Source organism: Stylophora pistillata, chromosome 3, assembly GCF_964205215.1.
Source record: "Stylophora pistillata chromosome 3, jaStyPist1.2, whole genome shotgun sequence".
Classification (NCBI taxonomy): domain Eukaryota; kingdom Metazoa; phylum Cnidaria; class Anthozoa; order Scleractinia; family Pocilloporidae; genus Stylophora; species Stylophora pistillata.
Genome location: NC_142521.1, coordinates 4,457,501 through 4,471,280, shown reverse-complemented (window position 1 = coordinate 4,471,280; position 13,780 = coordinate 4,457,501). Strand labels below are relative to the sequence as shown.

Here is a 13,780-nt window from a genome sequence, read left to right as displayed (position 1 = left end):
GGTTCCAGACTCAAGGAAGTTTGATATATATCATCGTTGACTTTTGAATTCAAAGTTCGTCATCTTATTGGTTTTCTTGTTTGAAAGACAGAAAAAGTAATAATGGCATAACCTGTCGAGTCATCTCGATATGAGGCAAATAGGTTTTATTTAGAATAAAACTGTTAACCTAGGTTGAGTTTGAATGACAACTCCTTCGCATAGAACGTCCAGGTGAAGAGTAAAATTTACAAACTAAAACTCATCATCTGGCTCCACGCTTGCTTCTTGCTCGCGTTCTGAACACAGTGGCTTGGTTTTCCCGTTCTGTCTTGATCACATTTTGCTGTTTCGAGCCAACTCAGAGATGAGAAAGTACAATTTGTCCTCTCAAAGTTAAGTTTCTTAAACCGTGACGACGACTATGCCAAAATTATGCCTCGGAGGCGTTTTTTCTATCCCATTCTTAGAATGATGTGTATCTTGTGTTTCGGTCACGATCAAAAAGGTGCTGAGAAAAATTCGGAAAGTTTTATTGAAACTCAACGTTTTTATCTACGAGTTAATCAGTCAGATATTACACGCCGAGCTTGTCCACGATGTCATCTAGTGCGGTGCAAACGTACTGTCTCAGAACATCAGGATGCCCGTCCTTCAATTTTAGACTAAGTGCAGAAGTTGACGGGGTGCACTTGTGTGAGTTACTAGCTTCAGACAAGTTCAAAAACCCAACGAGGTTTGAGCCAAGTGAAGAATTTCACCACTTCAGTATCCTATGCTAGTGAGAAACTTATTTTTTACTTATTTCATACTATTTTGTCTTCATTAATTTGATATGCTGTTCTATGGACCGCAAAGGTTATTATAAAAGAGCGATTTATAAATTAAACACTTACAGGTGGCCTTACCTTATTTGAACGAAATGTCCATGAACCAGAGTCAGTTGACACATGGCCGCGCGGAATGATGCGGATTTACTGTTTGAGCGTGAGCCGAGATACCGTTGTAACAAGAAGACAAACCTTTTCAAACGCGGACCGTGAGTGAATAAATAAAAACGAAATCATAAACAGGGTGATGTTAGCGAGGAGAGAAAAAGGTTGGGTTGCGTAAAGGAGGGAACCTAGCACGGGATACTACCCGACCCAGGTTTCGCGCCCTCGCTTTTTTCTCTCCTCCGTTTAACGAACCGAACGTATGAAATATTTAGATCCACGAAGGCTTGAACTGACACATTCCTAGGGCAACGAATGTTGTGATCACCTGCATGCAAACTCAACTCAAGAAAATGAATTTTCATCTCAACCTCAAATATAGAAATAAACTAAGACATCTAGTTTACGTTTCTTTTTTCGGCTGACAGATTACTTATATTTGTGTGTTTCTATAGCACATATAATTAGAGTCGTTGTGAACACGGGCCGTGTCAGTATGGCTCTGCCTGTGTACCACTCCATGAGACCCATAGTTTTGTGTGCCATTGTGTCCCTGGATACTACGGAGTCTTCTGCGACCAGAAAAGTTGGTGGGGTATGGAGAAGATTTGCTGAATACTTTTGATAGTGATAATGGTGGCGAAACATGCATGGACGCTTATGCGCTGTGCCCTTAGAAACGGAACGTTTGTTCGATGAGAATTCGACTTGAAAATGAAATTCAGCAGATATGCTTAACTTGTAATCAGAACGCATGCTGCAAGGTCGTGTCTGGCAAAGACTACTTAACAGCTGGTTGGAATCATTGTGTCAAGAAGCTTAAGTAAGTAGGGTACTCAAGTTCGCCCTATGCGCTGACTGATTATCGCATAAGAAGATCGAAACCACAGCAAATGAAGGAGTTCTAAGTATGGTCATCACAAGTTTTCTTTGGTCGGTAACAAAGAGATTAGAACATATGAAAGCTGTTTAGTTGCATCTCGTAGTATCTACAAGAGTTTAAAAAGATGGTAAAGTTTCCGCGCTTTTAATTCCATGTAAGGCGGAAGTAACGAACATAAGTCTTATACTTTTTTTAAGAAAAAAATCAGAAATGAGAAACATGCAACCACAAGAAATTCCTAAAAACCTAATGAGTGTCTCATTTGGCGATTTAGCGTTGTGCAAGTGCTGATGTAATTACATTAGGAGACTGCATAGAAATGAGATCAAAGGCATTTTTTATTTACAAATGTGTACACTGATTAAGTCGTTTCTTCTACCTCGGGAAAGTGATTCGTCACATGTCCCTGTGACCTAAAATGTTTTCGCTCGTGCCATTTCGATTTTACATTTTCATGCTAAGCAACATGATTTTTCTTTGATTTTTTCAGATATAATCTAAGACAGTCCAGGGCTTATGCCATGCCCCGTACACATACAAATCGTTTCAAGAACACTTTTATTCCAAGTATGTGTAAATAAATTTTTTTTAGACTAGTTTGTACAGAGTCACATATAGAGAGTTTTTCGCATTTATGGTTTTATTATAATCTCAATTTGTATTTGGAATTCATTTATTCCTAGTTCTAAGTAATTGTAACGCAATTCAGTCTACGGACTGCCATGTTCGATATTCTAATAAACTATCTATCTATCTATCTTTTCTAATAAGGGACCAGCAAAGTGTCTCGTATCCTTGTCTTTATTCTAGTTGTCTTTGACAGAGTTTAAGGGAGGAATATAGCAAATTGACTATGGGAGATAAACTTTACTCCCGCACAACTCAAATACTCAACCACCACCCACCCCCCCTACCAGCTTTCAGAGTATAAATAATAATGGTCCCTGATGAATAGTATTTACTCTCGATTCATGTTTTAATTAATTCAAGTGACTTCAGGTATCGTAGTCACCGTGCAGTTCAGCTGTATCGTTCCTGAACTGCGGTCTAAGTTCAGTTCTTTCGAGCTGGCTTCATGTATGTTGGTAACCGTGCGCTCGATATCAGCAGACCGAGATAATGATGTACAGCGGATGATTGACACAAATGCACGCCTGTAGTCTGACCTGCGCACCGTGTAAATGAAGACATTCACAACCGAATTTAAATGTAACAGCCACACAACTGAAGTAGTTACTATTGGTGAGACGTAGATCTGAGTCAACGCCATGAATCCCCGCGTGATCAGAAACGGGATCCATAAAATCAGAAACACAAAGATTACCACCAGTACAGCGACTGTAGCCTTGCCTTCAAATCCTGCACGAAGATAAAAACGATGTTTGTATCAGATGTTATTCAGCATAATATATTTTTCTTTGTTCTTCTCTATTTGAAGGCCTCAATGGGTTTAACCGTTCGCCGTAAAACGGTGCCGGCCGAAAAAAAGAATACCCTTTTCACAATTTGGGCGAGCGAGTGTTTATGTTCATTATTTTCTTAGCGAAATATGGCCGCCGTCCTTGACTTTAATGGCAGCGGAAGGCTGGAGAAGAGAATGAAATTTGTACTAAGGGAGGGAGTGCCAGCCAAAAATAATGAGAGGGGCTGGGGTGGGGGGTCTGAATATTACGTTTTCTCGCCCCCTCCCCTTACCGTCGACTCTGACACCAAATTAAACATGGCCGGTTCAATAACGATCGCGCGCTTCAAACGTTAACTTGCCATAATAAACACCTGCACTACAGGCTACAATATGCTTATTCTCCATACTGTTCTCTATACGTTTCCTTAGGTGCTGACAAGGAGAATTTGTTCAACAATCAAGAGCTTCTACAGTTGGTGATCATTTCCTTTATTCTCTAGACCCCAATGTTTGATTCATGGGTGATACTGTAAGGAGAAATTAGATGCTGGTCACTGTCAAGGTTAAAGGATTAGATAGGAAGTGGTTGTTTGGTATTCACGCTGATTTAAATGTGGTTTTTATTACTTATACCTCCCCCGACAACCACAGTGCTCTCTATTCAATCGATCCCTTACAACTTCCTTTATTTGGCAATTTTTTCAGTCGCACTCCACACGTCATCGGAGCTATTAAGGCGGAGCCCGCCAAACAATAGAACAAAAATACGTTGGTTATTTTATGTATATGAAAGTAATGGTTACGCATTGCAGCACAGGCTTATCATCTTGAATATCCGTGGTTTCGGGTTTCTATGGTGATGGGTCCTGTGGCATTTACATGGCTGTTATAAATGTAGTTCAAATATATTGCCACTAGAATCTTTCGCTAGCAGTCAGTCTTCAAAAAAATCAGCTCCGAATAAAGCTTAATAGTTCATTACTTTTTTTCTGCCAAAAAGCTTCAAAATCACTCGTTTGGGGCTTTCAAAGTTCGGCGGTTAATTCGGCTCGCTCTCCATAGTTTAAAAATGCGACAAAGCAGGCAGCTTAGGCATCCAGATCGCACACCACCTCTTACACGAGACAAAAATGTTTTACCTTCTAGGTCTTATTTTCCCACCGAAATTCAACAGGCCACAGAAGGATTATCCAGCTGTTACGGTGACTCGGTTTTGAATCATTCCATTCAATGGTTAACGAGAAAATGGAACGCAATGTCGTAGATTTGGAGCTCTGCTAGGGATCCGGACATTAAGGGTATTCAAAGGAATTCCAAACATGCGTTTTGTTTATCGTAGCGAACACTCAATGGGTTTTCCTGAGAATGTTTACTAAAACTTGCTCGATTCTTATTGGTCGATCTTGGCTTATGACATTCACCGGAAGTACAAAGTAGCGCCTTTGGGGCCCCGACAGGGGTTACAATTTTGCACAATTTTTCACATTTTTGTACCTCGGGTAGGGTGGCTGGGTCCGAAATTCTATGACCGAAACGCATGTTTGGAATTCCTTTGAGTACCCTTAATGTCCGGATCCCTAGAAGAGCTCCAAATCTACGACATTGCGTTCCATTTTCTCGTAAACCGTTGAATGGAATGATTCAAAACCGAGTCACCGTAACAGCTGGATAATCCTTTTGTAGCCTGTTGAATTTCGGTGGGAAAATAAGACCTAGAAGGTAAAACATTTTTGTCTCGTGTAAGAGGTGGTGTGCGATCTGGATGCCTAAGCTGCCTGCTTTGTCGCATTTTTAAACTATGGAGAGCGAGCCGAATTAACCGCCGAACTTTGAAAGCCCCAAACGAGCGATTTTGAGGCTTTTTGGCAGAAAAAACACTTCCAAACAAGTAACGAACTATTAAGCTTTATTCGGAGCTGATTTTTTTTGAAGACTGACTGCTAGCGAAAGATTCTAGAGGCAATATACTTGAACTACATTTATAACGGCCATGTAAATGCCACAGGACCCATTACCATAGAAACCCGAAACCACGGATATTTAAGATGGTAAGCCTGTGATTACAGGAGATAAATGTAAATATGATTGCGTAATCATGTGGGTATATACTTCCTAAGTTATTTTACATGTCCTAATGACTGATTTATTTTCTTCATCTTTATTTCTTATGCATGAATTTATCATTTTTTATCATTCCACAGCACGCTTCATAAATTTAATTTTTCTATCAAATAATTCAAAACCTTTCTTGTATCAGCACAAATAGAAAGCCTTCTTTCTGAAAACACTTTTCGTAGTTTCTAGATCACTGCACGGGAACTTAGCAATTTGTGAAGCATGAGAACGTAACGAGATCTCTCACTTTCCGGTACCAACGTAGGTACACGATTATTTCGGGGCTTTATCTATCGAGTTGATAAAGCAAATTGGCCTTTTTATAGAGTTTCTACAAAGCTGACATTTCGAGTGTTAGCCCCATGTCAGAGCGAAACATGTTTGTTTACGGTTTCTTGGCTCTATGAGAGAATTTTTTTCTTTTTTTTTCGAAAACAGGCAAACACTTCGTTTGATTGAATACAGGCAGTTCTCCGGTCAAACCGGCGGCGACTGCTGATTGATGAGAACAAAACAAACGAGAAATCAGAGCACAAAATGAGCACAAACATTTGCCTCAGGAGAATCATTAATAGGTGAACTTAGTAATGAATATGGTAATAAAAATTAGAGTACTTGCCTGTAAAAACACTCTTTTTCCTTCTTGTTCGGTCAATACTAAATCTTTCCGTGTCTATCCTCTTTTTCTGCCGTATTGCTATGATTAGAACACGCAAACTCATAATAAGAAGGAGGAAAAATGGCAGCACAATGTTAAACAGTAAAACCAAAATACTGAGCCATAATGGAGTTCCCTCCCACGCCACACCACAGTCTAAACTTTGTGTAGAAAACTCGATATTAGCCGAAAACGAAACCAGCACAACGAAAACGACTCCTTGCGTCCAGCAGTACACGATCATAATGGTGATTGTTCGAGTTGTCACGCGAGAGATGTATCTCAATGGGTCGCTCACCGCAATATATCTCTCAATTGCTAACATGACAAGCGTTATAGTTGAGCAGATGTAGAACGGATACGACAATATTCCGCCAACTTTGCAGAGTAATCCATTGTCCACAATAATGTTGAGATCCAACACGGTAGCTAATTGAAATGGCATCAAAATGGACGCCGTGAGAAAATCGCTTACCGCGAGATTTAGGATCAAATAGCTGTTCACTGCTCGCCGAAGACGTTTGAATCGAATAATTGCGATTACGACAAGTAAATTTCCACACACTCCAAATACGATAATTACCCCTAGCGTGGTTACTAGAATATATTTTTCTGTCGTTGTCCACCAATGCATCGGCGCAAGTGTTGTTTCCATGATTAAAACAACACCAGCCTGGCGTCTGAAAGCTGCTCTTGCATACAAGATGGCGAATAGACTTCTCAGAGACACAAGATAGTTTGGCAATTGAAAAATGCTCTCACTCACTGTAACAAAAATGTAATACATAGATAAACATAAGGTTATATTTTGATCTCTGATATCTTAAGAATGATATCAATATTTCCCGTTCTCCTAATCCATTTTGACCCCACGGATTAGTGGGGGAAAATTCTCGAATATGTTGAAATTCATAATCTTGCATTTTTATGCCTATGTTTAGGTAATTTCTATCCTCAGGTAATTCATAAAAGCAGCCGGAATAACATGGGCCCTTTTCGCTTCTCTCTTTTTTACTAAATTTCTTCCAAACAATTATGAGGGATAAAATTACTCTACTGATTGGCCGTGATATCATGGACTTTGAAGCAGCAGAACTGAGAACTGTCAAACAGAGGGTGAAATTCTTTAACGAGATTTAAAAGATATTTAGATGTCATTGTCCAGTTGATTCTCACATTATGTAAACAAAACCAGTGTTCAATGCATTACACAATTTTTGCAGCTAGATAACCTGATAAAGAAAAGATCAAGTTGTTATAATATTAATTTGTTTACCACGGCCAAATGGTTTACATTGTCATCCACACTATTAGATTAAATCTGATTTAAGAGATTGAATGATTTAAGCGTTTGATCTTTCGATGATTTCTTGAAGAAAATTTCATCACTTTGTAGAAATGTCAGCTACGCTGCGTACTTGAAATTCACTGAATGTGGTTAGCTTGAGTTAAGTTATTCATAGTACTTCCGCAAAAGCGAAATAAGCTTCTAGTTACGAAAAAGCTTCTAGTTACTTCATGCGATCGAGTTGAATATTCTTTAGGTTTAACAACATCTTCGCGTAAAAGTGTAAAAAGGAAAACTCAATAAAACTCACCAAATAAACAACAAATCTTATTCTCGTTTACCTTGAAATCTTGAAAATTTGATCAACAAAGCTTCATTCAGAGGCAGTCGATCCTTGCCGAACGTGCATATATTCAAGTCTATTTAATCAAAAGAACCCTGGGCTTCCTGAAACAATGTGAGTCACTTACTTACCAAAATTTCGGTCAGTGACGACATGTCACGATTCTCATGAGAAATCTACTTGAATTAAACATTCATATGTGGAGTCTTTAACGGCCCAAGGATAAAAAAACTGTAAATGAAAATCAAGTTAGTCTGATAAACAAAGTCGATTGTTTAGTGAACCCCAACGTAAATGACGCGTCACGTGGGATATGGCTTATTACTCTTTATCTAAAAATAAAGCGCGTGAAGTAAATGACGTAATGGCCTCTGTAAGTGAAACCTTGGGAATAAGCTAGAATTTTGGTCTACCCTTATCCAATTTTTTTCTGCTTCTTTCTCTTCTTCGGTTAAGAATCTACTCTAATTTTACGTTTCCTGTATGAGGCATGGCGTAATTCACACGACAGGGAAACAATAATAGTAGTAATTGTTATCACTTCAAAGACACCGCGCCCGTTAAGGCCTTGAATAAAGTTATTCAATTCAAATTCCTGTCTTAGCATGTTGTGTGCATTGACGTGTTGCTTAGCCTTGGGTTTTACGTAGATATGGCAAATGTTTATATCTAAGTATCACGTACGGGTAAGTTGAGATGGCTATCAGCAGCTTTAAAAGATATATATATATATATATATATTTTAATTCACATCGTTTTATCAATTTCTCACTGAGTCCTCATAATGAAATATTTGGCATGAGTAATAAAACAAACAAAAAAAAATTAGAGGAATAAATCTATTTTAGACTGTACATTCAAGGTACTTTCAGTTATGTCAAGGCGATATCGAGTACATCACCAAAAGAACTTTAAAAATCAGTTTAGGTAGTGATAAAAAGGGAATGGAACTTCGCATATGTATATTTCTCAACAGTAAACAGGAAATAGAGGAGAGAAACAGAAAAAGAAGGGAAAAATCCCAGAGATTGACACGTTCACCTTTGAAGAGCTTCCTGAACACTCCCTTGGGTCATGATAGAAATAGCAAGGGCAAAAATAGCATCTCTTTCTTTAATATTAATCTTAACTTCCTTCATAATAGAGAAAAGAATATTGCAGAGATGCCGAGCTTGAAGGATGTTGCCTCACTAGTTCACCAGTTGACATGTGGCGCCAAGGATATCCAAAATGTAAAAATGTTATGGTCTACCAAGCATTTATCGTCCACAGGCGGAAGATCTCTGAAATAAACTTTTCGGATAATGTGTTTGAGGTGGTGGGATTATAATTTGTGTTGAAAATAGAGTTACTTCAAATTTCCTCCTTAAACTCGGACGGTATTAAAATTGTGGTCGAGGAAGCTGTGAAGAATATATGAGTTTATCATTTAATCTTGAGCATTCGAAGATTCAGGAGTTTAAATTGGATCTTTGCTGGTATGGAATGATTATCAAGAACTCATGGTTTCTTTAGAGCAGTTCATCAGTAGCGCATAACTTTTGAAAACTTCAGATATTCGTATCAGTTCCAGCTACATAAATTTTGATCCGCCCTTCCTCCCCTCCCCAAGAACGCAGATAAAGTTATTACTTAACTTTCTAAATATCCTTTAAAACTTTCAATGGAACTTGTACTCTGATTGTTTGAAATATTCACCGTTCGTTATCAGAGCACAGAAACACGTTAAAGCTTAATCTATGCTGGTTTTTGGTAAGCATCATTCGAATAACTTTATTACATGCCGTACGGGTACAGGCCGGTTTGGTGTTTCAAAACATTTTGCTTAGCTTTATCAGTAGCTTTTTTTCATTTTGTTTTCTAAGAATCTTGTTTGTTCGGCCTACAATGAGTTCTAATTTTTTCACTGACCAACTAGGTCTTTGCTCTTCTCTATTGAACAAGCTCTTACGGAAAGTGGCAAAATCTTCTAGATTATGGGAGAAAACAGTCACTGATCCATCCTCTGACCGCTTCTTGTGTGCTTTACAACAGATCATTGCTCAATAGAGGCTTTTCCATTTGTTATATCAAGTAGTTGAAAATTATCCCCGAAGGCGAGTGAACATTGTTAATTGAATAATCACCGAGACGAAGTCGAGGGCATTATCCAACAATGATCACTGAGCCTGAGGCGAATAACTGTTTTGGTACCATTGCCCGGGTGTTTCGAATTCTGTTGTAAATTCTTTAAATAAAGAAAGCATCGCACATATCTTGTTACAATTGTGTTGATTGCTCGTATCAAGATAAACAGGTTTATCAGTCAACAAAAACTTCATATCTTACTTTTGAAAAGTATTCTGCCATTTTGTACTCTTCGTAATTGAATTTTCCACTATCGCGTGGATCATTTCCTCAGAAACATTGACAAAACACCTAGCAGCTATTTTTAATTTAGTGCTACCTGCTGTAATTACCTAGCGTGATCACCGCGAGATATGACGTAATCCTTCACTAATCAGAGCAGGCGCATCTCTATAATCATCAGAGCAAATTTTCTACCTAATATTCTTTTATAGATGGTCTTCCAGGCAACGAACAACAACAACAAAAAGCTTTGAAAGACACATCGCAGTACTGACAACAAGTACTTAAAAAAGTCGAAATCAATTCATACTGAAGGACTTTTCCAACATTTGGCTGCTATGCGCGTTTCATTTAATTTTCGCTCCTCCTTGAGAGGCGATATTTTGAGAAAATAATTTTTTTAACTATAGAGTTAGAGATTAAAACCCTAGAATAATAACTTGATTGCTCAGGCTTACAGCAAAAGGGATAAGCAGCCTATTTTTCTTTATCTTCCATAAATTTGAAAATATTCTACTTTCATCGGACGTCATGCTAGGAAAAGTGAAGATTGAAATGAAAACTTTATTTTTTTCTTTCGAACCCTAATTTCGATTTGCTGAACCCCCATCATTTCTATAATTTGTAAAAAACCTTTGAAGGTAACCCGGTTTATCTTGTACACAGCTATGTATCAGATTGTGATTTTCTCTGTCTTGCATCAAAGCTACAAGATTGACTATAGTCATATCTCTCATAAAATTGTAGATAATTTAGCGAAAGTTTTGATCCGAGAAGATTACACCGAAGTTTTGATCCGACAAGATTACACCGAAGAAATAGAAACAGAAAATTTATAAGGCCATTGGGAAAGGAAAAAAATTTCTTTGACCAAGGAATCTTGCACATTCTAACATCCAACTGTCACTCCGCTCTAACTAACTCACAGACATTTGAAACAAACCTTTTATAAAATCGAGAAATCTAAGCAGCTGTCCTTTATGTTGATTTCAGAACTTCCTGGTTTGTCCTATGTTAGATTAAATTTGCAAATATTTCTTTCAGTGGGGATTCTTAGCTTCAAGCCCTTACAGGAGGGAATGTTTCTGGTTTTCTAGAAGATTGATTTTTTTTCTTTCCTTAGCTCATTCTACACCACTGAAAATTATCTAATTTTGTAGGCAACCGGCAGCTGCAGGTCAAATTGTTCGCAGTATTCTGCTTTAGATCAAAATCATGATGACATTTGTTAAAAATGCGGTATCTTACCTTGCTCGAATTCTTTTCAAATATTTGCGCTTTTATACAGCAATTCCATAGTAAGGTGATTGTTGTTGACGGAGTTCCGGCCGACTAGCTTAGTGATGTCTCACTTGAAAACAATCGATCGACACAGTTACGAAAATTCAATTGCCATACCACACATGTACAAAAATTTACAAGTGAATAAGATAGTTTCTGATGCTTCTCGAATAGAGCTGTCAAATCTGGTGCCTATATTCTCTCAAGAGTATATTACTTTTTGTAAATTTTCATTATTTTTATGTCTGTCTGACAAACCCATTCAATCACTTAAAAGACTTGTATACTTTAGCCCACAATTACAAGAATAGGAACGTCTTTCTAGAAATCTCGGTTTGAATAGTAAAATCTCAATTGACAGCGTAAATAAAAGGAATTCGAAATTTCCCTCCGGCGTTTTAGGATACGAAACTTCATAATAAATCTAGAATATCCGCATGTCCTTCCCTTGGTGGCGTAGTCAATAAATTTTCTGCCGTCTCAGTTGTTAGAAGTGGAAGCTGTAAGATTTTTATGGGCAAAGAGGCATCTGTGAGCAATTAATGCAAATAGACATCACAGCAGTCAACAAATCACTGTGTCATATACCTAATATATATTTAGGAGTGTGTAGATTATTCGTTCTTAAATTCTAGTTTCTTTAACTGAAACGAAAAACAAAAAGTATTTTGAAATTATATTTCTTCAACCAGGGATGCATCACTTTCATCACTTTCAATGAACAACTTAGATTACAGCATTATTTTCATTTGAATCAGTGCTTCCCTCAATAGTATCATTGTGTATTCATCTTTTCTTGAAAATATATCTCCCTTTCTGCCCTTACCTTTTACTGAACAGTTCTTTCTGAAATCATGCAAACTCATTAAGTCGACGCATTGAAAAAGTAAGAAAATATATATTTTATACCGGACCCAAATCTTCATGGTATACTTATTTGACATGATCGTAAGGGCATATGTGTAGACATCGGTAGCAATGCGTGTGTTGGATTAGGTAGAAAAGTATTACCAGTGGTCTTGTAGAGGCTTCACGGATTCGAATTGTAACAAGTATTTCTTGAATTATTTCATGTTTTACAACACCTTCTTTACGAAAGTGTTGTAAGGTTAGTTTGAGAATATTCATAATCTACTTAATTTTCTTTCTTGTCAATGACATGTACTTACTTTATCCTATATTTGATCAGGAGTTTCGTGTTTTGAAGGAAAAAAAAGAAAAAATTAAATCAGATACACTTACCAACACACTACTCAGTTCAATATGTATCGTGAACATCACTCAACGTGAAGAATCTTATCAATTCTAAATCAATTGAAGCCGTCCTTGTTTTTTAGTGTTGCTTTACAGACGGAACTGAATGAAATCTAATGGCCTCTGCAACCTGCGCAACATTTAATACATTACTGATGTTATCACCTTTTTGTTTTACTTGCTGTCTGTGGGGTAAAGCTCTACAACTCAAATGAAATTAAAATAATTTTAACGTTGAAATCTTCGATCCGGAATCCCAAATGATTTCCCACCCACATTTCACTGACAAGAAAAGAACTGCCCGAAGGATTTCCTATTTCAAAAGGAGGACTGATCACCAAAAAGCAAACTTGACAGTTGTCCAAGATTTCACTGAGAAATATCAACAATGTTTTTCAGTCAATAGAAAATGTCGGAAGCAGCTTTAACGGTTTGTACAGCCCCAAATAGCAATGTTTCTATCACCGCGTGAGCTCTTTGTTGGAAATTTTCAAATCCATCACCTTTTCTCTGCCCGAAAGTGCTTTCAATTTAGGGAAGTAATAAAGATGGATCAAAATTACTGTAATGAGCTTCTCTGTGTTAGTATTGATTGCAGTTAATAGAAAAGTCGCCAGGTGTCGTATTTTCTTCTCTTTCAATAAGCGTACTAATTTTAAAACTTCCACCAAAACAGAATGCCAAAGTTTCTCTTGTTTTGGTTCAGTTATGTTTTCTTTAGGACATTTTCTCTTTAATCGGGTGAAAGGGGTAGGGAATTTGACAAATTAAACTGTGAAACAAATTACCTCCTGGTTTGGAACCTTTTCAAAATATGTAATAACCCGACACAAGGAGTGGTTTCCAGAGAAATAGCTTCACGTGCTTTAAATTCTCATAAGTGCATCCAGGAGTTACGAAAATAATTTTAAATAAACATCTCCCATCAAGATCTGAAATTCCTAATATTTTTCTTAAAAAACTAACAATTTGAAATTCAGTGGCAATTTTTTAAGAGTGAATACTACTGCCTGTTCTTCATTACGGGATTCTTGAACCACAAAGGCGAATTGTGTCATTTATCCATATGACTGACTTGGTTAAAGCTTTGATTACTTAACCGCCAAGCCCAATGAACTAAGAAACAGAACCTGATGATATTAGCCGCGAAATCAAAGCGGCAGCGATTTATATTTAAGTCAAAGCACCATAGTAGTGAAACAAGGGCCTCCAGAATTTCTAATCAATTACAAGACAAATGGAAAACTCTTGTTATTAATGATCGCTTACCGTTTTCTCTGTGGTGTTCGA

At 37.5% G+C, this 13,780-nt stretch overlaps 1 protein-coding gene across 2 annotated transcripts; it reads right to left on the bottom strand.

Annotated features, from left to right (window-relative positions):
* Positions 1-2,117: 2,117 nt before the first annotated feature.
* Positions 2,118-8,202, bottom strand: LOC111340503 (trace amine-associated receptor 365). Of its 2 annotated transcripts, none has more exons than XM_022947363.2 (3): positions 7,738-8,202; positions 5,937-6,740; positions 2,118-3,156 (listed from the first exon to the last, which is right to left on the bottom strand). In XM_022947363.2, the coding sequence occupies exons 2-3, from the start codon at positions 6,628-6,630 to the stop codon at positions 2,783-2,785; spliced, it is 1,068 nt and encodes a 355-aa protein (XP_022803098.2). In that variant the 5' UTR covers positions 6,631-6,740; positions 7,738-8,202; the 3' UTR covers positions 2,118-2,782. The 2 variants fall into 2 exon arrangements, with proteins under 2 accessions (XP_022803098.2, XP_022803106.2); XM_022947371.2 differs by having other exon boundaries at positions 7,605-7,740.
* Positions 8,203-13,780: the final 5,578 nt, after the last annotated feature.

What these genes read in the sequence shown, in the direction of transcription:
- LOC111340503 (XM_022947363.2), bottom strand. Translation starts at nt 6,630, where the DNA reads ATGGAAACAACACTTGCGCCGATGCATTGGTGGACAACGACAGAAAAA. An exon ending in GAAAAAGAGTGTTTTTACAG is followed by an intron (nt 3,157 to 5,936) that starts GCAAGTACTCTA and finishes ATCTTCGTGCAG; the next exon opens with GATTTGAAGGCAAGGCTACA.